The sequence below is a fragment of the Hesperophylax consimilis genome, chromosome 8, assembly GCF_061612785.1.
Source record: "Hesperophylax consimilis isolate HC1 chromosome 8, BYU_Hcon_1.0, whole genome shotgun sequence".
NCBI lineage: Eukaryota > Metazoa > Arthropoda > Insecta > Trichoptera > Limnephilidae > Hesperophylax > Hesperophylax consimilis.
This window is the reverse complement of record NC_142843.1, coordinates 40,725,246-40,752,357: the sequence shown is the minus strand read 5'-3', so window position 1 is coordinate 40,752,357 and position 27,112 is coordinate 40,725,246. Positions and strand designations below refer to the sequence as shown.

The following is a 27,112-nucleotide window of genomic DNA, read 5'->3' as shown; positions in this document are numbered from 1 at the left end:
TTAATTCTTACCCTTTAAATTAAATATATCCGATTTTAATTAAATCTAACCGATTTCTCTTCATTCTAACCGATTTCAATTAAATCGAACCTACTTCAATTAAATCATATATATTTCAATTAGGTCTAACCTTTTTTAGAAAATCTAGCTGATATTGATTATATCTAACCGATTTCTATTAAATCTAACCGACATCTATAAAATCTGAACGGTTTAATTTAATTCTAACAGATTAGTATTAAGTCTGATGGATTTATATTAAATCTAAACATTTTCAATTAATGCTAACCGATTTTTAAATAAGGATTTATCATTAAATTTAGCCGATTTTAATTCAATTTAACCGATTTTTATTAAATCTACACAAATTGAATTAAACCTCAACAATTTCAATTAATTGCAACCGATTTTAATTAAATCCTGGGAATTTGATTGAATCTAACTGACTCTATTTTATCTAAATGATTTCAATTAATTATAATAGATTTTTGATTAAATCTGGGGGATTTTGAGTCATTCTAACCGATTGATATTAGTCACTATTATAGAATACTATTAATAACTAAATCGGTTGAAATTAGTCATTTCAAAGACATAATTGAAATTCGGTTATTTGTTGAAATCAATCTGACTTTATTAACCGATTTCTATTAAATCTAACCAATTTATATTAAATCTAACCGATTTCTATTAAATCTAACCAATTTATATTAAATCTAACCGATTTCTATTAAATCTAACTAATTTATATTAAATCGACTCTCAATAATCCTATCTGATTTCGTTAAAATCTAACAGGAATAATCTGAAAGATGATACCCCGAAATGCTATAATTTTTCAATACCCGTGATCGGCCGGAAAGCGAAACATACCTTGCAGAACTTATTGAGCTATGAGGAGTTCTTCCGTCTTGAAACAAACCAAAAATAAAGTGTCAAAAGAGAAATAATGAATAAAACTAAGTATATTATATGTGTAAAATGTATAATTATCTATATATACAATATTATATTACATAAAAGTGAAATCACATTGAGGTGTATAAATTGATTTAAAATAAAGAAATATCATTTGTTAACATTATAACTAATGGAAATGCTACTAAGATCACACAATATCATTTGCAATGATTGATATGTATATATTATATTATTATAAGCCATTAAAATAAATACTATCAACAATGTTCAGGGTTTTAAAATAGAAATGATTAAGGCCGCCCGCAGACGAGAGACTTTAGTTGTGGCAACCGTTGGAAACCATTATAAAAGTGTCGCATAATAGATTGTTATGCCAGCAACTGTCGCAGTCTCTCGTCTGCGGGCTTCCTAAATATTATCAAGAATGTTACACAAAGGCTTTTAAATAAATAATTAAATGCTACCAAAAAATTCTATAATAGCGTTTAACTAAATATGTGTCATTAATTACATAATGGATTAAACAATGAAATCAAAAGGTTATCCCACAGTGGTTGTGCTCATGTTATGTTTAGGTGGGGACTTAAAGAGTTGGCGATGTGTGAATGCGGTGCAATGCAGACCAACGAACATGTGGTCAATGAATGGTCACTCCCCGGTGGCATTGATGAGGTCCACGAGGCACTAGACTGGCTCATAGATCTCGATGTCTCCCTCTGATCCCCCCCCAGCATACGAAAGAAGAAGAATAATTAAATGTGGATGTTCAATAATGACTTTTAACTATCAACAATGTTCCATAATGGCCTTGTAAGACTGTTGATCAGAAACCATCTTCAGGAACACTTTATATTTGCAGTCATGGTATTTCAAGACTGCTTTGTGGGGATTTATAATGGTAGCTTCTCCTCCCATGCTGTTGACGGCAGACTCTATGTCGGGGAAGTAATTAGCTCCGCATGCTCCCAGGATGGCTGCTCCGAGGAGAACAGACTCAGTTTCCTCGGGGCAGAGCAGCGGGGATCCGACTGCGTCAGCCTGGGTCTGGACAAATAAGGGGTTGCGGGAAAGACCACCACAGATCAGGATCGATTGAAATTCCTTGTGTCCAGCTTTCTTCAAGAATTCCATTATGTGCCTGGTACCATACTGAAAAGAGGGAAAAATAATAATATTTTAATTTTGACTTACAAAAGACCTAAATTTGCAAATATGTACGACATGTGCGTTACTTTAAAGGAGCGAACTAGGGAGTTTTTTCAAATGGTAGTCGACGACCTTCATGGCAGAGCAGCAAACTCCTTGACTCTGGACCCAACAGTAAAAGATACTGTCAGTCTCGCTCTGGTGAAAGACCATTTTTCAGAATCAGAACAGTTTGGCAAAATGAAAAATTGATATGATATATTTATTAAAAAAATTAATGTAATTCAAGGCGACAATGATTTTAGATACTTGCACATTGAGTATCTCCTGTGCTAAATAGGGATGTCTACAGACATTATCGAAGGGGATGGACATATTTCATAAAAAAGTGAATAGAAGAAAAAAGAAATACTTACTGACAGAGCCTGTAAAGTTGCCAGGTACACAATGGCTAGATTTTCTTCATCGGTGGTCAAAGTAAGTCCAGAAACCATTCCTAGCAGTGTAGGATCAGCAATTGGAGACCTGTTTCCATGGAAGTCTGGCCACACATGAATATTCTTGGTCAAATAACAACAGTCGGGAAGTTTCTTCTGAAGAGTTAATGTTGCTATGAGCTGATTGAGGTATTCTTGTACTATCCTGAAAATAATACATTTATTTTATGATAAGAAATATACTTTTTAAATGTGGCTTCAGTTAAGAAACAAGTATTCATAAAACAATCTACACAACCAAATTAATGTTGCCCGTTATCATTAAAATAATAAAAAATTAAATAATCGTTAACAACTCTTATCAGTTTGTTACTTACATTCCTCCAACGCATTTTTCTTTGACAGACTGAGACGCCGGGTGACTGTTGATGACGTGTTCGATGAGGATTCCAGAAGCACTCTGCCCCGCCTCGTTCAACCACATCCCTGGCACCATGGCACTGAAGTAGGGGCCCCACACTCCGGGGACGAAGATCGAAGACTGACTCACAGCCATGTGGCAAGTGGAGGTCCCACAGATAAGACTCAAACGGGTATCAAACTCTTTGGAAACTTTCCCGGCGGAAACTCCAATCATTCCAAGCCCACCGGCGTGAGCATCTATAATGGACGTTCCCACAGGAGTCCCGGCCAGTAAACCTAACTGCAGAGCTGCAATATCAGACAATCCATCCCCGCATGGATGCCCCGGCGGGTAAACCTTACTCCCTATCTTTGCTGCATCATTATCCAATAACTCTGCCAATCCTATTTGCGAAAGGAAGTCTATATTCCATTGACTACCGGTTCCATCTGCTTCGTAGTTCCACTTGCAGACCACGGAACATAGCGACCTACTGTCACTTCCGGTCGCCTTCCAGGTCAAGAAGTCTGGGAGGTCAAAAAAGTATTTTGCTTTGTTCCACGTTTCAGGCAGATTATTTTTTAACCAGAGCAACTTCGGCATCTGCATTTCTAGAGACACCCCTCCCCCCACATACTTCAACATGGGATGCTGGGTTGAATTAATGAATGCGGCTTCTTTCTTAGCTCTGTGGTCCATCCATAAAATAATGTTTTGATCATGAAGGCCTGTGGAGCTGACAGTCAATGGAGTCATATCGCTGGAGAGCGCCACGAGGGAACAAGTTCCGTCAAAACCAATGCCTTTCACTTTGTCTGGAGAAATGCTTTTAGTCACATCCTGAAAAACAACAAGATATTTAATAGTTTTATAGTGGAATAACTTATTGAGTAAGCCCTCACATTGTAATACTTAATCACTGAAAACAATATTAACCACTTTCAAACGAAAAAAACAGAAAAACGATTAGGTCGCATCTGGGAATTGAATTCAGTACCTCTGCCTTGCCGGGGTAGTGCTCTGATCACTGAGCTAATTCGATCACATCAATATCAATTAAATGACAGAGGTTTATCGAATTAGCTCAATGCCCTGGCAAGGAAGAAGTCTTGAGTTCAATTCTCTGATGTGACTGAATCTTTTTCTGTTTCACATTTTTCATTTGAGAGTGGTTAATAATATTGTTTTAATGGTTAACAAAATATGTATTGATAAATAATAACAATAATGGTCTTTATTCCAAAATGCGTGGAGGTAAGTGCAATCCTACACATCCCGTAGAGATAAAGTAAGAATAAAATGTAAAAGTTAAAAATATGAAGAACTTTTCTGGATCAAAAATTTTTTCAACTTTTTACATTCAAAATTAAAACTATTATTACTATTACAACAAAAAAAAGTGGGTGTGTCAAGCCTACGCAAGACAGAAGTGAAACTTCTAGTTTCAGCTGATGCTTGGCGTGGCGCAGTTCGCTGGTGTCTGAGAGAGAGGAAAGAAGAGAAGAGAGAGAACGTTCGTGAGCGGCTCCCCCACCTCAACAAGGTTTCACTTCAAAAATGCCACAGCCGAGAATCGAACCTCGCTTAACTGATTGAAAGCCAACCACGCTGAGCACCAACTGTAAGCAAAGCCGCATAAATTGATTATATTATGTAGGTTCTGAAAATATGAGAGCTTGTTATGTTTTATAATGTTACCTACATCACACCCAAAATATAATATATTTTTAAAAATAATGTACAATGTACAGAAATAGAATCCCACACAAGATCGCGTAGTGCGCTCTAGCGAACGGATATTTTATCAGAGGGAGATAGTTTTAATTTTTTTTTCTGTAAATTATTACATATTATCAAAATAAATAAATTAATTAAATAAATGTAATACAATTATCATAATATACGGATTAGATAATAATTTTAATCCAACACAATAACGCAAAGCGCGCTCTAGCGGAGTAATGTTTTATCACAGTGAGATAAGTGTTTTTATTATTTTGCAATATTATTTTCTTTTAAAAAATGTTCTGACCTACTAAAAAATAAGATATTGAATGAAAAAGGCGTTAAAAACAAAAAAATAATGTGCGATGGCCGAGAATCGAACTCGGATCAACTGCTTGGAAGGCAACTATGCTGACCATTACACCACCAACGCCAGTTGTCGGGATGAGCTAAGAAGCATTTATATGTTACTTCAAAACTTTGACTAGATCAAATGAACTTTAATCGGTGGTGGGGGTACCCGCATTTTCGTTTCGGTCATGAGTCGGTTTTACTCCGGTCCTCGAAATTGCATGACGCGCGTAAAGAAGTTTCACTTCAAAAAAATATCCAGTATACTTCTACCTCGAGCAGTAATTTAAGAAATTTAACTAAATAATCTCCAGTGCCTACAAAGAGAGAACTCTGATTATGCTTGGTCAATGCTATACGCAATCTCAGAGACGGAATTGTTTAAAAATTGTTGAAAATAGTTAAAACCAAGCGCTATTTTAAATTTATTTGTGTATTAAGAGTGACACGGAATTCGACAACTTTATCATTTTATGTTTTTAAAGTGGTTTTCGGCTAAAGTGGCTCGCCGCACTTTTAATGGGCACAGATTATGGAAATTACACTTCATTTGGTAAATATTCAGGATCGCAGACCACGCTTAACTACTTACTGTAAATGGCTGTCATCCCATATAACGAAAGCGAATTTTCATTTTTCTTAATTGAAAATTAGAATGTTAAAATTAAAAATATTCCATATTGCCTTTTATAGTAATTAAGGTGAATCAAAAGGTTTTTTTTTAATCGTATTAAGCGTGGCCAGCGATTCCGAATAGTTACCCTTCATTTCGACAAAAAACAACGATTTATATGGGGATAAATTGGGATCATTGATATATTATACATTAGTCAATGATTGGGATGCATTATAATCAATTTTCATTCAATCAAAGTTCAAAATTTACCTTATAAAACAATACCTTTGCCGCCATTGACTTATTGACACTTGCGAAAGTTTCGTTTCAATCTAAATATGCATAAATTACTTAATTAACCCAAACTAAGACCCTAATAATCTATTTTGAGCCTGTAAGTAATTGTTGAAATAAAGTGTAATTTCCGTAATCTGTGCCTAAAAGTAAGGGTAAGCTTCGGTTTATGGGTGAAATTCCTAAAAATTAAAACTCACCTTTATGGTCTCGACACAAGCATCCCAGATGTTATCAGAAGATTGTTCGTAGTGATCGGTTGAAGGGTTCCAAGTTTTGATAGATCTCACAGAAACTGAAAGAATTTTTCCAGTATCAGAAACAAGCGCTGCTCTAGCACTTCCTGTTCCTACGTCCACCCCAACAAATAATCCATTTGTAGGTTTCATTTTGTTTATTTTTAGAAATAGAAAGTTGTTGTGCAAGCAGGAAATCTGAGGCGAAAACAAACGGTTCTTCTCCCGCTGAATGGCTGAATGTCTTTATCTCAGCTTGTTACTCTTCATATTTCAAATAAACGTTAGTTATAATCTTATCTATTATAATGAAAAATCATCTTTTTAAGCTCGAGCAGTTGAAGTTTACGGTCTTGATAATGAGGTTATCGCTTACGTATTATTTATTTTATTTTAGTAGACATCACTGCAGGCTTCGTGCTTCGTACAAAATAATAATATTATCAAATAATAAATCGTCAACTGTCAACAAGTGCGCGCGTTTGACAGTTCTAATATAAAACTGGCAATACACGTCATGTATATATACGTCAAATTGCATTTTTCCTACTCTTTCTCTTAACTGTACCCAGTCAAGCTGAAAATAGTGAAAATTTTAATAGTGGACAAATGACATAATAAAAGTTGTATTTTGATTAGATTGGATTGAACACGATACCCGGTTGTATAAAATCTATCAGATCCAGAGTTTTTACCTTGGCCACTAAAGTTTTTATATTTTTGTTGAAATATATTGTATGATGTGGTAATTTTTTGTAGAGGTTTTAGTGATATTATTATAATAATTATTTAAATATTTAACCAAACGTTTAAGGATAAAAATGTAATGTTGTGAAAGCGCAGTCAGGTATTAACAAACTATCATTAAAAATAACCCTGTAAATCAATGAATTTCGCCTAGTTGAAGCGGACTTTGTGAGCGGTAATGTCCCGTTCTGACAGAGCTATTTTAGTTGAACAACTTTTATTGAACGACAAAAATTTAACAAGATATCGTTCCGACGATTCAATTTAACTCGAACCGATATTGTTAATCAATATGAATGAACTTTAGAATATGAAAAAGCGAAAAAAACGTCGTGGGCTCGAAAATGGATTATTAGAAGAAACGATTTAGGTGCTTCTAACACCACATTGAGAGAAATGGCGTTAGAAGATGCCGAAGGCTATCGCAATCATTTACGAATTTCAGAAGAACAATTTGATTTACCGTTGTCTAAGATTCAAGAAAAAATCCAAAGACAGGACACAGTTATACGCGCGGCTGTCCCGGCAAAAATTAAGTTACAAATTACGCTAAGATATCTGGCAACGGGGGATTCTTTTTCAAGTCTGGCTTATATGCACAGATTTCCAAAACATACGATATCATTGTTTACAAAATAAGTGTTTGTTGCAATAGTTGACGCCCTAAAATTTGTTATGAATATAAAACTTTTTTTTAAACATTTAGAGACGTGTTATTTAATACCAATAACTAGTAAGTTACAGTAACATTTCAAAAATAATATTATTAATTACAGTGTCACGGGCGTTCGTATTTTTGTAAACTTCTTGCTTCTGATCCTAAAGATAAGGATGGCTTTGGTATAGATCCATAAATCTAAACATCATATCATCCGACCACTTAATACAATTTTTAATTGAAGTATATGCCATGATGGTGGGAACTAGGTACGCATAAATAAATTACTCAGTAGGGACGTCTAACATCATTCTAACATCTACTTTCAACCACAGAAAACTAAAAATCGCAAGCGATTCAGAGGGAAAATCGAACGATGACTCATACTTGAACAACAAAAGTAGACGGGCTTTCAACTTTCGTCGTTCAACTAAAAACTTGATCAATTCTGTTGAAATTGGTATATTATATTCTTCATTAAAAAATCTGACAACACATTATTTGCACTTCGGTAATAAATCACCCCACAATAAATTTTTAATTTTAGAAAAATAATCTTGAATTAGAGTTTAAAACAACAAAGATGAGCATTGCATTATGTTAAAATCTCTGGTTGCGAAAAACTCCGCGTGTGTGTGTATTTTAATTTTAGTGGGAAAGTACCGGTAATCGTAAAATAAACGGTACTGCGTTCTGAATGCCGATGTACGAATATTACGGAAATGAAACAAGACGCTATTATTTTAAAAGTCTGTTTTATTTTGTTAACTTGTTTTGAACTCAACGGTTTCCATTTTATTTTGTTTTGACGTAACGTTCTTGTGATTATACTCAAACAAATTTTGTTTTCATGTCATTTTAAAGCTTTTATTGAAATTACGCTTTCTTAAAAACCCATTATATCAGTCGTACTACTTTTATTTTGTAAATGCCAAGTGTTTGATAAGTATTTATTATTTCTGGTAGTATTTCGAAGAGTGTTCCACAATGGAGAAAATTAACTCTCAAGGCGATGACACAAAAATAATTCCAAACAAAATCCGCGAAGAAAAGCAGATGAAAATTGAAGAACTTAAGCTGAAAGTCAAGCATTTGAGAGATGATAGAATTGCAAAGCACGCCGCAAGAGTAGAGCAGGTATGAGCGTACGAAATCATTATGATAAAATTGAGTCCATGAAAGGAAAAACGCACTATCCCATCAACATTGTGAGACAGTGGCAGTTAAACATTACCAATAATTGTAACACTCCCTTGAAATATTGTTTAACTTTAAATCAAATTAGTTGTAGTGCTGGTATCACCCTGGTGTATGGCAGTGAGGTAAAGAGGCACAGAACTGGCAAAAAAAGGATGAAAGTAGACTAAACACACTAAAGATCAAGTGAATCAGATACTTGAGTCGGGTCATAACAAGAGTCAATAATAGAAGAGTATAGATGAGACGATGTATGAATGTGAATGAGGCAAGGAGTGTGAGCCAAGACCGACTTGTTTGGCGGTCCGTCGTCTCTGCCTACCCTTAAGGAGAAGCGGTGTGATTGTTATTTAGTTAGTAACGGAGAACAGGGTCTATCAGTCATTGTAAAACGGTTGATAAAAAGTATTAACAATGAATATTAGTATTTTCGGATACCCATTAAATCCTGGCAAACTAATCTCAGTAATCAGTGTCACAATGGCTGTATTCGTCACAAGTGCTTTATTTATTTTTCAGAAGAACTGTTTTAAAAGTACATTTAAAAAAATCATTAAGTGTTAACGTGTAATGTTGTCCAACAATTGATGGAAGTTTCGCAGTCAATAAGCAAGCAAGCAAAATAGAGAATCTGCAAATGCACAATTTAAAAAACCCACCTTGCTGCAAACACTATATTTACTTATTTCGTAAGAATTATCTGCATTGTACTGAAAAGCGTTTATCATTTTTTTTTTAGATTAAAAAGAAAAATTTAGAGAAATATGGCTGTCAGACACCAATAATTCATTCATCAAAAAAAAATGGTGGTGGAGACTTGTCAAAATCTTTGAACGGACCCAAGCACAGTATTTCCAATACTTCCTTTAAATTTGCACAGGATAAAGTTTCAATGGTCTCAAAGGCTACTTCCACCACCACAATCATGAACCATGGAGATCCCCCGGCTTCTGTTAAACCCTCCAACATATCCGGTAAAAAGAACAAGTACAGCAATGTGGAGAAAAGGGTCGACTGCCGAATGTCCTTCATTCCCCAAAGCAATCGAGTGCCCAAGTTACCTTCACACCCCGGCAAGGCCAGTGCTCCTCTCAAAGATGGAAGTGATCCAAGTGATTCTGCTGATCTTAAACCAAAGTCCCCCATTAGTCATTTTAATGGTAAGGAGCACAGTTTAATCAAAGAGTTCGCCAGTACTGTTGTGCCTAACAATGTATCAAAGAAAACTGACACTTCCCTTAATTTTGTGGAACGTCTATCAAGGCCTAAGATGATTTCGGCTTCCTCAACAGCAATCCGTACTGATAAGGATAAGAAAATCCCAGCAATTCTCAAATCTGGAAATGATCCAATTCAAAATAAAAGGTGGACCATGGCATCCATTGAGAGGTTGTCCCGTCCTAAAACTGTATCTCATGTTGCTTTGCAGCATAAACCAATCTCCTCTCATGTTGCTGCACAACATAAACCAATCTCTCATATTGCTGCACAACATAAACCAATCTCTCATGTTGCTGCACAACATAAACCAGTATCTCATGTTACTACCAACAAGAATGCCGCAAAGCCGTCTCATGTGCCTGAAAAACCTAAGCCCATCCCCAGAAGGGTAACAGAAGTTCATAAGCCTCATGTGGAACAAAAAAAAGATTTTAAGCAAACTGCTCAGCTCCGTCGATCCTTGTCAACGGTACACTTCAAACGCCTAGGGCCGGGCGCTGCTAAGAAATGCTTGAAGCGGACTCTTTCAGCCGGCAACTTGAAGCGAAAGGACATTGAAGATGAGGTATCTTGCGACTTTCCGCATAAAGATTACATTCTGCCAGTTGAATCAGAAAGGAAGAAGTCTGTCAAGTTCATGACTCCTCATCGTAAAACGGCTACACCGCCCATGTTCCTGAATACTCCTAAGCCCAGCGAGCTTAGACAACGTTTGAACGATTGGCTACAGAAAAGGGGAAAGTCTCTGAGCAATTATCACCATTTACATTGCTTTGGAATTCACGGTCAATCCGCTACTAAGGTGGTCGCTCCGGACCATGAAGTGATGGATGATGAAAACAAGGAGAATGAAGAGTTAACAGATGACGACTCCTTCAATGAGAACATGACGGGTCACGTGAAGGATGTGGCAGCCGAGTGGAGGCGAGCGAGCTACCAGATGGCCGACAGTCCCATGTGTGTTAAATCCCCACAAAGTACTCCCGTAATGAAAGAGCTGACTCCAGAGAAGCCATCGGACTCCCTAGAGCCCACAGTGACGGGGGCACTCCATGATCTCCACTCTCTTATTCTCGAGGTAATTAAATTATTTAATTGCTTTGATCTTACTTATTGCTACATACCTAGTGCTATTTATTTATTTTGTATCACCAAAGCTCTTTTACATATAATCTCTTAATAGGTACATTTTTTCTTCTCCCTATAACATATACATAATTAATTGAGTAATTCTTTATTATTAAATCCACTTACCATCAAACATCTCATGTTCCAGGATTACTCATGGCAGCAGTGTGCAGAGTGGCTGCGTGTCATCGCCAGGTCATGTGGCACCGCAGTCACGGAGGCTGCACCGTACTGGGAGTGCCGCGCCGCCCTGGAGGAGAAGAGGGGCGACTTCCCGAGGGCCGTGGAATGCTACAACAAAGCCATCATGCAAGGAGCGCAGGTAGGACTGCTGTTAATAGAAACCTGCATAATCATCAACGTCATTTCAGTGAATTATAGTATCAAGACCTCATTCCTTCTTGGAAAATTCCTTTCCAAATGAGTTAACACTAATTTCTTTGTTTTCAGCCAACTGAAGTAGAAGCCTCTTTGGATCAGTTGCTGCAAAAATTCATGAAACTGAATTTGGACCCTGAAAACAATAAGACCTCCACCATCATTGATCCCAAGTTTCTGGATGTGAAAAATGTATTCAAATCAACATTAATAAGATTCGCCATTCAACAGAAGAATTTTTTTGAGTAAGTTTTGAAAGCACATATATATTTAGATGTTGTCAATTATTGCAGTAGAAAGACAAACTTAATTGGAAACTAGTTTTTGCAGTTATACATTTTATTGTATATTTGTGAGGTTTGTGTTTGCTGCATTTCTTCATATAAATAATGTCTCAGAATGTTTTTCGTTCCGATCGATATTGCCATATGATCTGGAGTTTTTTGACTTCAGAAATGCAAAATCAGATTGTTTACAACCGCAAAACATGCTACAACACAGCAAGATGGAGCCACTTCCCACGTAACAAACGATTCGTTAGCTGCTCTTAATGATTTATTCTCAGAAAGAGTAATTAGTCGCCGAGGAGTCCAGATTTAATGCCTGCTGTCTTTTTCTTATGGGGCTACTAAAGTAAAGTTTTTGACCCATTATGTACCTACTAACTTGAATGTTTTAAAGAGAAGAACCACAGATGAAATCAATGTAATTCCAAGAGCAGTGCTCCTGCGAGTGATTGAAAATTTTAGTTTAGTGGATGGTTCTCATTTACAAACAATTTTTGCAAATAAGGTTTTTTTTATAAATAAAAATTCAGAAAGTAGTCTGTGATTTAAAAGTAATTAACCGTTTGAGTGCCAAAAAAATTCATACAGTTGCTTGTAAAATGCCACCAAAAAAAATTATTTTTTATGAAACTATGTATTTTTTTAAAACCCCATAAATTCTTTGAATTTTCAAGGATTTCGATGATTTTCTCGGTGTTTTATTAAAGAATATTGGTTTAGAATCACGCGGAGAAGGATCCCGAAGTCCAGGCGTTTCGAAAAAATGAGAATTTTACGTACAGACGTACGCGCGAATCAGAACACGACTGACGCAATCGATGGAAATCGACGATCGGCAATCTTCGTTAAAACACGAATCGACGAAAATCGACGATTGGCACTCAAACGGTTAAAACGAGTTTGAACCCATTATGGTGTTTTATTTTTAAGTATCAAAAACGAAAGACATTCCGAGACACCTTTATTATTTACTCCTTTTTATCTCCATGGATACTATGTAAATATTTTTTTGAGTTCCTTTTAAAACCAATTTAGATGAGAAAATAATTACTATAACCTATTTGTTCTCTTTCAGGTCCAATGGCAATAGTGGCAATCCAAAGAAATATGTGGCTACACCTGTGAGACGCAGCTCCCGTCTGTCCAAAGTTCCAGAAGTCGTCTCCGCCAACAAGACGGAAAAAACCAACGGCCACCACAATGTAAATGGTAGCGGTCTCAAGAGGCCTGCATTCAACCTGCCGACTCCCAAAGCCCCCCTGGCAGAGCGGGTCAAAACCCCAACTAAAACCCCCAAAACCGCCACCCCATTGATTAAATCTGCCAAGAAATCCGTCGGAAGGCAAACTCTCGTACAACTCTGCAGTACGCTTCACCATGTTGATGATGAAATCAGAAACAGTATGGTCTTTGTCCCGAATAAGGCTCTTAATTTTAACGATTGTTGAATCAATTCCTCGCTTGAAACCATTATAAACTAAGCTGGTTTAGTAAAACGTGCTGAACATAGATGTTTCGCCAAATATGTACATAATATATAATTTCAAATATTGACCAACTAAATATTATGTAAAATAATCCAACAAGCTTTTGTTTGTAATTTTGTGACCTGCCTCTTGCTTGAAAGTGATAAATCACTAGTTCATCTTTGAATCATAATGCTTTTACCATATGATTATTTACCTATTGTTACTATTTAACTCTGGTTGCTGAGAACCTGCTTGTGGTTAGTGTACAAAGTACTTGTCTCGATCTAAGATAAAAAATTTAAAATGTGTTTTCACATGTAGTTCATTATTTCACCGCCAGCAAGAAAGTCCCGGTTAGTAGTTGTATACTTTATTTTTTAAACTATTTATGCTTGGTGTGTTTTATTTTATGGTTCTCCATTCTTTTTTACAATTTAATATTAAGTTACATTTAATTTTTTTATCAATTTAAAATTTTAAGTGATCTAATGAGTGGCTCATTTGAAAGGAATGAGTCTTTATAGCATTTATTTTTTTAGTGTGAAAAAAATTAAACCCAAATTATTATGAAGATTTTCATTTTATTTTCAAAAAAAAACTGATTTATCTCTTCTTAGGACTCCTGTACACAAGTTACTTTATTTGCAGCGACAGTTGGAAACTATTTTTAAATATAAAAAAAGGCTCCCTAGTGTCGCATCGCGTTATGTACCATACTGTTAAACAAAATTATGTTCTCCATTGGTTCTGTATTTTTTTTTTGTTTTGTTAATTATTTAGTTATTTTAATATAATTTTGTTTTTATTGTTTTATATTGATTGATGTGTTGAGCATTTAAATATCTTTTGTTAATTATTATAAAATTATAGTTATTTACTTCATTAAATATAATTTTCTTGATAAAAGGAATTAATATTAATTTCATTGCTGACCATGATAATTTCCAATATTTCGACTTTTACATTTTTTAATGCATATATTTTTTGTTTGTTTATTATTTAAATTGAATACATTCATAATTAAAATTTGCAATACAGCGCTCCTCTTGCAATGCTTGTGTAGAGAATATCTCAAGAGCATTTCACAAAGCTAGACAAATAAAAGTACAACATACAAATAACTAGGTAATATAATAATAATCAATTATGAAATTGGTCCTCGGGAATCATAAACCCTACAGCCAAATCATATAATATTATTTTTATTATAAACCAATAAATCCCACATGATCATCAAACTAGCTTCTTGTAAATAAACCACTGTTACAACTGCAGCGAGCTTGAATAGCTGACATCTAAAAGTCCTGCGTTGCATTGAAGTGATCGTTGATGAACATATCAAAGCTTAGGCAAACAGAAATATTATGGTTAGTTCAGTCGCAATGACTTCCTCGCAGCATGTGGAAAAACAATATCTTGTGAACCCTTTAGTGTCTTTATAGCGTTTATTTTTCCAGGGGTACATAATAATATTAACACACTTCATGCAGGCGAAAACGAGGGTCCCATTTGAGAAAATGCATTTTGTTTTAAAACGCTATATCTTTGAAAATAAAACATATATTTTAATGAAAATATTTACATGAGTCACCACACCCCAACTGTAAAATTATTGTCTGAAGTTAAAGCCTAGTTTTGTAATACGACTCCATAAACTGAAGTCGTCAGTGTTGGGCCATTTAGTGATGTTTTATTACACATTACAATTTTTTGATCACTAAATAAACAAAAAACTTCCGCATCTCCGGTGCGATAAGTGTAAGTATGTGTTACCGGTTCTATGGGTTTAAATATAGTTTCCTTGTGACAAAATATTCTTCCACACAAAAGACAAAAGTTTAAAGATGGGGAAGACTTGGTTCAAATTTTTAAATACACATAGTTGGAACCCTTACAAAGAGATTGGTATAAAATTATCGGACAGCAATGCCTTTTCCGCCATTTAAGTAGGACCGGCGTAAAAGGTAGAATGTTAATAAGGTAGTTGGGAAATTTATATAGCTGCATTTTTTTGTAAATCACCTCAAGGGCGCTGTGTGATTTTACTTACTAGGCTTTATCTTAACATACAAGCAGATTACTTAAACATACTTAACTGTAGTTACTGAACCCATTTACAATGTCACGGACTGTGAAAAATTTCAGACTCTTTTTACTTAGTAGTAAATTAACACATTTTCGCATTATTGAAATAATCATATTTATTTATTCAATGAGTTTCTTTAGGTAGGTACTAACTGGCTAGCTTAGTTAAATAAGGTTTGCAACTGTATATATGATACGAGTTTTACGCTTTGCTCTCTCTTAAATCATGTGGCAATTTATTCCAAGCTTTAGGGTCTGATACTCAATAAGCACGCTCACTAAACTTAGAATCTGGTGTCCCCTTTCTCAACGGGACTGCCCGGCGAAAGTGACACAGCAGACTTGGTCGCGAGACACATAAATCTAACACTTGCATAATTGATTTCTAATCTTTATTTTTGTCTTATACACTATCCTCATTATATTTCTCTTTATGTTTACAGATTAGCAATGTCTGCAATTGTAAACTAACTATGTAAGTACTTGCATACTGCTTATTAACCCTGTATACAGGGACATTGGGAGGTCTGTCCAGTGGTTAAAAATATAAATTTAAAAAGTGTTTTAACTTGTGCGATGACGGAGGAAACCATAAGTTTCCTTATTACACCGTTGTGAAGTGGTGGGCCCTCTAAGAGTTGACTGTCGTGAATTGGTATGTATGTAAGAGAGTAGAAAAATCCTGTTTTAACTCTTACCACTTTGCATTTCGTCTGTCTGTAATTTTTTTGTGTGTTCTGTATCCTGTCAAGATGGTGACCCTGTTGGATAGTACTTTTTTATTACTCTAGAATTCGCATGAGCGTTATAAGCTGTCAAATAGGAATAATCAACATTATGCCAAGTCTACTGTTCACAGAACGGTGTATACAAATATTTGTGAAAGCTACTCTTAGACCATAGTGGCCAAATTTTTCAGCAGCCAGGCCAGATTTTAGAAATGAGATTTCCTACTGGGCCGTACTAGAGGTGAGTCGTACTAGCACGTCTTGATACTTGGAACAAGTGGTACAAGTATGAATAAATAAGGAGAAGGATTTTGAAAATGTTACGTATTTATATTATTTATTTTTATTGGGCATGAAATAAATATAAATGTATGAAATACAGGTGTGTTAATTGGGCATTTGTTGTACTTGTAACAATATTGAAGCAAGTACATGGTTTTGATTTGTAAAATAAATAAAGTTACATCACGTTTAAGTTTAGTATATTTGAAATAATATTGACAATTTACTTTTAAAATTAGAAATAGGATTAACTAATTTCATTAAATAGTTTATAGTATAAATAAATTTTGAAGTATTTAAAAAAAATATTTTGGAATATATATAAATGAAAATAAAGAAACAGGAAAAGATATCGGTAACACACTTTTTTGTTTTAATTTAGAAGAGTATAAAATGACGATCTTGACTTTTTGTTGTATTGGAAGCGAGTACGAACTGTGTAATAGTACCGGTCCAGCAAAATTTCACGAGACTAGCCATAAACATATATTCCTTAGATTTTTTGCAATACATTCCTATCTTCGTTAAATCATCACTTCTATGCCATTTGTATTGTCAAAATGGCGGAAGCTGCGGGTGCTGCGAGCGCGAATCCCAATGCCGAAATTGTGCGTGGTCAAGTTTTTGAAGTGGGACCGAGGTACACAAGTTTACAGTACATCGGGGAAGGTGCCTATGGCATGGTCGTGTAAGTATTTTCCACTTTTCATTGATCATATTTCGTTTATGTCTCCTTCTGTCAGTGACCCTTTACGCCCCATATGCCGTGTATGTATTTTACAATCCGTTCCCTCAACTGATAAACAATGTTTTAAACACTGATTGTATACATCGATGGCATCTTTTAAATATATATTAAATCATATTAATACTTGCTTTGCGGTTTAAATTTATTTTACGTGATAACTTCATCAAAGTACAAAATAAACATAAAATAATGACATGAATTGGTTACGTATTGACAGAAGTTCTTTTTATATTTGCATGTGCATTTTAACGATCAACTGATGAAAAATATGAATCATAAAGCTAGTTAAAATTGTTCTTTTGACTCCATTTGATAAATACCAAATAAGATTTGAAATGCCTACTGTACGAAATCATTTTGACATTTTGACGTCAGTCGCATTTTCGGCACTAAACTTGCCAAAAAATGCCAAGCATTTTTTTCAACCAAGTTCATCCAACTATCGATGCATTCAAAAGTTCATTTCAAAGTATTTTAATACTTATTTTCATCAATGAATGTGATTGATACATTAATTAAATGATTTTCGTTACCTATATTAATTTCGTGTAACATACTGCATTTTTTCCTACAAATTAATGCTTCTCTGGTGAGAAAGTTTATTTTGCTTCCCACTCAAATTGAACTGACCGCTTAGTACTATATTATTCGAAAACTCGTTATTATAATACGATGCGATTCGGTTTTTATTATAAAACAATTCAGATGTCTTCTATCCCCGTTCGCGGTAGCTATTATATATAGACTTCATATGTCATTATCTTTTCTGCTATAAGATGTATTGTTTATTTGTTTATCATCAAAAATGTTTTAAAGTGTAACAACATTCAATAAACCTATAAACTACGTTGATTAAAACTGCTCTGGAAACTATCATTTCCTATTTAATGCAATATTCTCAAATATTAAAATCACACATTTTATGATATTTATGATAAAAATGACAAACTGCTTTGGCAGTTTAGCGGGTATAAATAATAAAAAATAAAATAAAAAACACCCGTGTTATCTGCTCTGAAATCTTGTTGTACTTTTGTAGCTTTTACACGAGAATAATTATTGAAACTAGATTTTAAAAAATACGTAGTAATATTATATCGTAAACCTAATATCCCATCAGCGTTCAATGTTTAATTACAAAAATATATCATATTCTGTTTGCAAGTTAAATCCTACCCCGAGCAATTCTTAGCTCAATATAATTGCATACAAATGGTTTAAAAAAATATTATCCGCATACAACATACCCCAATTGAGGTTGCTATAGTCCCACTGGCTGCAGATGGTTGGGAGTAGTTGGGAATCTTCTGCGGTAATAACATTAAACACCTATGTTGTCGATTTTTGTTGGAATAACTTTTCTTATTAACTTTTGAAGATTGTATCAAGTAATGTAATATATCTTTAATATTATGAATATATTTGACGTTCGGCAGATACACTCGAAAACAATCCCCACACACCTATATATAAATGGTTCCATGATAACTAAACACAGTTACAATTCAACACACCTTTAAAAAGTGATATAAAGTCATTAGAAACAATGAAAAAAAAAATTTTTCAACCTAACCTACTTTTCATCACTTTCCATGACTTTATATATTTAAAGATGTGATGAATTGAATTGATGTGATGATAATTATCATTGGGATGATTTATCCGGTCACCATATAAACATACATAAATACCACACAAAATTTTTAAATATCGCTGTACTCAAAACAATAACAAAGATTCACTTTAAATTCCTGTAATTATGCATTACAATACATAAAACGATAACAGGGCAGTGTTATAAGTGTAGGTATATTCATATGTATTTAACTTAACTTTAAAAATGAGTTCCTCAACACAGGCTAGCCTCACTAGGCTAGATGCTAGCCTGTAGCCTATCTAGCCTGTAGCCTATCTAGCCTGTAGCCTATCTAGCCTGTAGCCTAGTGAGGCAGGTTATGAGAAACCTCAACGTTTTCTATTTGTTACATACTACCACTATTATTTACTATGTAATTTATAAACTAATGTACACTATGAGCACTTAACATGTATTCTTAGTTAGAGTTGCAAATTTTCTCAAATAACGATATATATTATCATTGAAGGAGAAGATAATAATAATAAAACTAAATGAACCAGGAAACAAAACAAGATATATAAAAAATAAAAATTAACAGTCATCTGGGAATCGAACCCAGGATCTCTCTCTAATCACTCGCCCATTGAGATATATAAATCCGATATGTTTATCCGAGACACTATCTGGGTTCTGAACAAAGTCTTTCGATCTTTGTAATCATTCAAAGAGATAGCAGCCAAAAATATGGTAAAAATTAGTCGAGGATAATTTTGGTAATTCTGATTTTGAAAAATGACATCAAATAATAGGTTCCAATGGCCGAGTGGTTAGAGACGTTTTCTCGTTAAGAGATCGTGAGTTGGATTTCCAGTTGAGACCGTTACTTTTTTTATTTTTCTTTGTCTTGTTCTGTTTCATGTTTCATTTAGATTTATCGGTATTATCTTCTTCTTCAGTAATGTACTTATATTATTGTGTTTAAATATATTTTATTTTGATGAAGATTGTCAAGTTCAAAATAAATGTATATGTTGTACTTGTTAAACAAGTTTATCAAGGAATGTGAATAATATATCTGCATTAACATAATACAATGAATACCCTGATTCTCTTTATTGCATAAATGAGGTACTGTATTATTCCTTAGTACAATATTAGCTCTATAAAAGAGTAAACAGACTAAAAACATTGTGACCATATACTAAAATTGTGCAATAATGACTAACTGTAGACATACGGTTTTAATTTATTATTTTACTTTCCTTTGTTGAATGCCAATTCGCACTATATCGGGAAATAAAAACGTTTTTGTAATTTTTGGGAGACATCCTTAAAATGTCTCGCTTATATTTATCAACATCTTTAAAAGTTGTCCGTTAATAATAATAATGATTTGATTATTTGTATAGCGCTGTTTTCGTGAGAAAATCACCTCAAGGGCGCTTAACAACTTAGTTTATACATTTTATTTCTATGATGTGAGTCCTGAAAGCCTCAAATAAATATATTATACACATTTAGAGTCCCAAGAGCTTCAAATAGATATATTATATTCATTTAGAGTCCCAAGAGCTTCAAATAGATATATTATATACATTGAATCAAAAAGTTGTCAGTTGTAATTTATTAGGCTTGATTATTGCCTTCTCAATAGTTAATATGAATCAATCTGTGTGGATTTCGAGTATTGGTATTTATTTGTTATTTTACAAGAGGGTTATAGCCTTGCCCTTAACTAGCGCAGACCTCACACCCTTGACCTTCACTCCCCGTGTTCACTCAGATTTGAACACAACCATAAATTCAGTGTTAACCCCATGCATTTTTACGCTAACGCCCAAACTATTAGATCCTTAAAAAGTAAGCTACGAAATTTCATTGCAGTTTCTGCTATTAAACACCCGATGGCCCCAGAGGTGAAAACCCTCCCCACCTTAATGATAATAGGCTGGTGTATACTACTTTTCTACATGTAAACTTATTAAAAACCCTATGCTTTGTCGATTTCCTATTACTTTCGTAATAATTTGATTTTTCTTCTAGCTGTGAAAATGTATTTCCTTCAATGCTGCATACTAATTTTATTTTCAATCAACGTAAATAAATTAAACAACAAAATGCCCCCACTTTTAATACTTACATAAAACAATAATTTGCACTAATAATTCTATCTGGATTTTCTAGGACAAATGCCACTGTCCTGTAAAAGTTGTTATCCGTGAAAAATCATGGGATGTAACTTAACTTGACAAACAATGTGTTGAAATATAAAATTAAAAAAAAATTAAAATATCTTATAGGTAGATAATACCAAGTAGTAGTTTATCGCTTTTCTGGATTTTTATATGTAATTTTATAATTTTCACAACACATGATACATACACTTACAATCAGTTTCATTTTTTAAATGTCACGTGTACGCACAAGGAAATTATTTTGTTTAATAATAAGGAAAAACAAAAACCCACCTAAGTAATGGTTTTCCCTTTTCAAATTTCTCCTCACTGATTTGAAATATGACGATAATATCCAAAGTGATAATATAACTCCGCAGGCAAAACCACTCGCAGATTGCAAAATATAATATATGTTTTACACGTGAGTATTCTTAGTCAAAAAATAAGCTGGAAAACACAAAGAAAATAAATTGTTAAAACCTACCTCATTTATTCTTTGTGATTTACAATGAAAGATAGCGTCAACAATAATAGTGTAATTATTTGTAGTTTACCCTAGAAAATAATCGTGAATATAATAACATGTATGTATGTAGTACGGTAAATTAATTTGGCATTTTATTATAACGTAACGTAAGAACTTAAGTGTATTACTTCCTTTGGCCCCAAGTCGAACCCGGATATTGTGGTGTCGGTCACTGATTAGCGCCTCAAAGCTTCGATTGCTTTTGGGTAGATCACAGGTGAAATAAAGCATATAGATCTGCTGCTGATATCTCCGCCGTAACATTTTTTTCTTCAATGAAAAAAAAAGTGAAAATACTTAATCATGACTTGTTTTTCCATTTGTCCGTGTAAACAATAAACACTAGCTCTATTTAAGACATGTTGTGATGATTGTAAGTGAATCATCCACGTTCACGTGATTGCTCAATCGCATGGTCTCCAGTCTTAATTTTATTTAATTTTTACATTTGCTCCACACATCTTCTACGTCATCTTTGGGGATGATGAGTGGATGGTTTTTTAAAAGGAAATGATGGAGAGGAAAATGTATGAGGGGTGGGTCAGTGTGTCCAGGAGTGACGGAAGTCTGAAGTCATCCATCACACTGCGGAGCAAATCGAGAGACTCCCAGTTGGAGTGGTAAAAAGATCTCCCTCGACCAGTCTCTCCAAATTCGGCCCGCCACACAGTATTTCTGGGGCGCTTTACAGTTGATGCAGGTATTACATAAAATATAAATATTGATAAAAAATGAAGTGAAGTTAAGTAAAATGAAGTGCAGGAACAGGTGACACGAAGATAGAAGATGGAGACTCTGCAGCAAGAATCCTAGGTAGTGAAGATAAAGGTATGTGTCTGCTAAAGCGCTGACACAATATCCTCACATAGATACCAGACCTTGGTAGCACCGCCATGACGTTCGACGAAGATAGAAGATGGAGACTCTGCAGCTAGAATCGTAGGTGGTGAAGAAACTGGACCAGCTGCTGCAGCAAGAGAGTCCACCGCGTCCACCAACAGTGCCAGCACGAGGTTCGTCATCCGTCCAGGTAGGTGGGCAAACGCATCCACCGCCAAGACCTAAACAATCTTCACCCCACTAACTCGGGCACCCCTACCAAGTCGCCAAATGAGAATTTTTCATTTAACCTTTGCAACTCGATCGGTTAAATGAACTTTTCGAAACGTCCTCCGCGCAACTGAAGCGCATGAAAATTTTCTTAGTTAATTTGCGGGCAGCGTATAAAGTATGCGGAATAACCTCGCCTCGAATTTTCTCGAAAGTTTTTAATAAACCTCGCTGCTAAAAATAAATCCCTCGTATGCCGTCCTCCCTCTCCCACTCCCCCGTTAAACGGTTGCCTCCAAATTAGCGTCCAGACTTTGAGATTTTATCGAAGCGTTTACATTTTATCGATCCGACAAATATTACGAGACGGGGTTAGCTTCTTGAAACTAGTCGAGATTATTACAAACTTCGATTGCTTTTCAAAATAAGCATCACTTTAGACTCTCTTGTGTTACTTTCGAAATATTGTAATAGTGGCTTCTGCCTATTTTCATTTTACTTGCGGAAAGCAAACATTTCCGAAGTGCCTAGAAACATCTGTTCAATTTCCTATTAATCGTGGCTAAATTTATTCATTGATTTGATTTTACGTAATCAGCCACAATACTCGGCAATTTCCTACATTTGGTGTAAATACAGACTCGGCGTGGGAACCCCAGCACAGCAGTACTGCAGCACTGCCATTTGAATTATGAATTGTGACGTCACGAGACACGATTTAAGTTACCCAAGTTCACTTTGAAAGCTCAGAACTTCTTAATTTTTGAAGTTATCGACAAACGGCCGGCATAGTCCAGTGGTAACGCATTGGACTGCCATTCCGAAGGTCGCGGGTTCGAACCCGGCGTGCGCAAATAAATTTTATTTGATTAATTTGTGTTATTTCACAATTAATTAATTAAAATAATATATAGTTTATTTGCGGCACGTTCCAGAGTGGAAGATACTACCAGTATCGCCCTGGTGTAAGACCACCATTCAGAATTGAAACGTTGCTCCAAATGGCTTTAGCCGTGTTTAGTGACTAGATTTGAATAGCCAGGTACTTCCCCACCTTCCTCTTTCCCTTCCCCCACTTACCTTCAGCCTCACAACATCCCCCAATTGGGGATGCCATAGTCTCACTGGCTCCAGACGGGAGCAGTTGGGACTCTTGTGAGGTATTGACTATAAAAAAAAAAAATTGCTTTCATTACTAACTTTTAAAATAAATATAACACTTTTTTTATCAAAAAAGACAACCCTTGATAAAAAAATCCCGACTTTGGGGAAATTATATTAGGTCTGGGGAATATTCCCGCGTGCACATCACTAGCTGTCTAGCGATGGTTATTATTTATTTCCCGAGTATATTTGAGAAGCCTGGCGGTAAATATTGAATCGTACGGCACGTTTCATGTGGTAATAGCTGTCATTAGCGGGCATTATTGGCTGATGAAGTAGCCGCGTCTCAGTCCATTCATCCGGGTGGTCGGCTAAGGGGTGTGGAAGCCCTGACCTGCACCAGTCGCCCCAACCACCACCAATTTCTCAACAGGACTGCCAGTCGTGGTTCGGCGAAACTCCCCCGTCACTCTATTGTTTTCTTTACTTTTATGTGTTTACAGGTACTGGAGTGTGGGTCCCCTCCACCAACTATCTGCCTGACACTTGAACTTGATTGTTTTGTTGTTTATTTTTCTGTGTTGTCCTTAGTTTAGTACTTGTAAGCGCTTGCATACCGCTTCATAACACCGTATGCGGGGACATTGAAGGCCTAGCATCATTTATATAAATTGTAGAGCCGTTTATTCAAAAAAATTAGATTCATGCGAGAGCTCCGAAGGGGTGACCATAAGTCACCTATACCGGGGTGGGACAGGGTGGGTGTACCTTCAAGTCCATTCATCCATCCATCGTGACTCCCTCTTTCCAAGCCTGGTATGAAGTTGTATTGGGCCACATTTCATTGCAATCTTGGCACATAACGATTCTGCACAATTCTTCATTATAAGTTTTCTTATCAGCAGTCTGAGGGAACACACATGTTTGGGTTAGGTTAGAGCTTATCTATCATTCTGATGTTTTATCAGAACGGTGAATTCCTGCTCCAAATCCGTTTTATTACGCATTTGTATGTGTTTATTTCAGGGAATTATCGTTTTATATTATCTTACAGCTTTATAATAATAAATTGCTTTGGAACCATCGATATTGATGTCAAGATATACGAGCGACCCCAAAGGGAATATTAATCCTTCTCATTTCTGGGGAAGCCTCACCTACCAAATTAATAATTAAACAGTCTTTCTTATAAAGATCCTCTTATACGTCGCTGCAGCGGTGATATAGATCTTCGAGGGAAATGGCCTTATACTGCTCTTTACTCATAATAATATTCACGCAAGATTTTTTTAGAATGGCACCTTGTTCCATTCCGAGTGCTGCAAATGGGTATTACTGCTTTTTTACATTTTCATTACGCGACCGATCGATATTTGTCAAATCAACCAGATTGTTATCAAAGTCAACCATTCCGTCTTAAGAGGAAGCTACAAGCCAAAAATGTGTATATTCTTGGTATACCTTATATTGTAGGTAATAGGCATTAAAGTCGCTCGACAAACGGAGTCTAGAAACGTTCGATTTCAAGCAAAAAACTGGTTTTTATTTATTTTGTGAATAAATTTATAAGAAAGCAAAAAAGTTAATCAAGTAAAACTGTTACAGATAATCTTAGCTATGATAATGTATTTTTTTAAAGTTGTTTCCTTTACGCGTTCATACACTTCTATTGGAAAAATATATTTTTTATTGAGTAATTTATTATTTTATTTGTATTCTACTCAAGCGAAGCGATATGAAAACCTTCAATTTATCTAAAGCATATTTTTTCGTATTCATAATGTACACCAATTCGCTATAAAGATTAATCAAAATAGTGATTTAGCATTAAACTTCGCCTTAATATCATCGTGATACGTTTCTGTTCCTAAGGAAGGTTGGGCGGTTTTAAAAATCTGTCAGAGCTACTAACTAGTACGGCTGTATTACGGCCGGTGTTAGCATACGCATTCGCGTCATTATAAGCATCGTTTTATACTACCCGTTCTTATCCCCCCGTATTATCGATTATGAGTAAGAATATAAATAAATATTACTTTTCATTTAAATACATTGTATCATTCCACTTTTATTATTATTACACGTTGTGTATTTCAGCACACGCAGTGTTGCCAAGTTAGCATATTATATGCTAAATTTGGCATAATTCCTCCATGTTTAGCATAACTTTTATGCTTTTAGCATATAGCATATTTATTTGGCTTATTTTTACAGAAACATGAAAATAATAAAAACCGATTTTTTAACTAACAAAAATGATATTGATTGAAAAACTGGTGTCTCAATGGAGAAACATAGTTCACATTAAATGGGAATCCTTGACTTCCACTGTAGAGTTTTGGAATGAAGTAATGCAATATAAAGATGCAGCTAATAATAACCCCTTCGGTGATTTATGTCAGTTTGCTATGTCTATTTTAACATTGCCGCATTCAAATGCGGACATTGAACGTGTATTTAGCCAAATGAGTCTAGTCAAAACAAAACTCCGAAATCGTTTGGCAGTGAGAACCCTGAATGCCATTTTGTACGTGCGATTTGGCCTAAAGAGAGCAGGAAAGTGCTGTTATTCTTACACTGTTCCTGACGAAGTACTGCGTTGCATTGGGACCAAAGAAAGTTACGACTCCGTCTCTCAGCCTTCCACATCAGCTGCTGTTAATGAAGAAGAAGAAGATGAAGATATTGATATTTTATTTCACTGATTTCATTTCTAAATTAAATTTATGTTGGCTTTTTTGGCATTTTTTAAAGTAATTTAGCATTTTTCTGGCATATTTTTCCCATCACTCTATTTCTCAACAAATACTAATTTAAATTTATGTTGGCATTTTTTAAAGGAATTTAGCATATTTCTGGCATATTTTTCCCATCACTCTAGCATATTTTGAAGTAGTTGAGTTGGCAACACTGAGCACACGCCAAACAAAAAATTTAAATAATAGAGGATGTCGTTTAGGAATAAAAAACGTTCATTCCATTGTCGTTGTTTGCATATGTTTATGACTTAGGTACACACAGAGCTCAGACTCGCTGAATTATTTACGACAAATTACATTATTCGTTAGGCCGGGCCGATAGCAAAAATCTCCGACAAGGGTACTGAATTCATTGCCTATATTTTTCAAACATGTATACATGTATTAGTTGTACCTATGTCCTAAAAGTGTAAATTGTGTAGTATATCTTAGACGATTAAAGCGCCCGTGACGTGATTTATAACCAAACGGCGCTATAAAAAGTTGACCATTGTATATTTACGACTCGCGTGACGAATTTACGCGATGAACATTATATTGTATTCAACCTACATCAATTAGGCATTTTTCGTAAATCTGTAGATGTAACGAAATACTGTTTGGAACACTTTGAATGTAAAAAGGGTAAACCTTTTATGCTCAATATCAACGTAATTATACATTATTATTTAGATATTTAGCGAAAAATATTTATTTATTTTCGGTAAATCGACAGGTTTATATTTCATCAGTTTGTATGTACATGTGAAGGATTTCCTCCGTCTAACTGTACCTCAACATAATTAGAATAAAAAATATTGAAATTTATGAGAAAATTTTATAATAACAAAATATTGCTCGTAATAAAAATATTAAAATTT

General features: G+C 34.9%; 3 protein-coding genes across 3 annotated transcripts in view; 2 read left to right on the top strand and 1 right to left on the bottom strand.

Moving 5' to 3' along the window:
- Positions 1 to 1,022: 1,022 nt before the first annotated feature.
- LOC149422058 (FGGY carbohydrate kinase domain-containing protein) lies at positions 1,023 to 6,610 on the bottom strand. The gene is made up of 4 exons (XM_089634667.1): positions 6,094 to 6,610; positions 2,882 to 3,747; positions 2,484 to 2,709; positions 1,023 to 2,070 (listed from the first exon to the last, which is right to left on the bottom strand). Exons 1-4 carry the CDS (start codon positions 6,280 to 6,282, stop codon positions 1,708 to 1,710), a joined length of 1,644 nt encoding a protein of 547 aa, XP_089490793.1. The 5' UTR covers positions 6,283 to 6,610; the 3' UTR covers positions 1,023 to 1,707.
- A 1,708-nt stretch (positions 6,611 to 8,318) lies between these two features.
- LOC149422057 (uncharacterized) lies at positions 8,319 to 14,083 on the top strand. The gene is made up of 5 exons (XM_089634666.1): positions 8,319 to 8,671; positions 9,471 to 11,030; positions 11,229 to 11,402; positions 11,531 to 11,703; positions 12,821 to 14,083. The coding sequence occupies exons 1-5, from the start codon at positions 8,522 to 8,524 to the stop codon at positions 13,191 to 13,193; spliced, it is 2,430 nt and encodes an 809-aa protein (XP_089490792.1). The 5' UTR covers positions 8,319 to 8,521; the 3' UTR covers positions 13,194 to 14,083.
- A 2,781-nt stretch (positions 14,084 to 16,864) lies between these two features.
- rl (Mitogen-activated protein kinase rl) overlaps positions 16,865 to 27,112 on the top strand; it is a 256,988-nt gene continuing 246,740 nt past the window's right edge. The window contains exon 1 of the mRNA XM_089634277.1: positions 16,865 to 16,997. Within this exon, the coding sequence (XP_089490403.1) occupies positions 16,870 to 16,997 (128 nt within the window). The 5' untranslated portion in view covers positions 16,865 to 16,869. The remainder of the gene's footprint in view (positions 16,998 to 27,112) is intronic.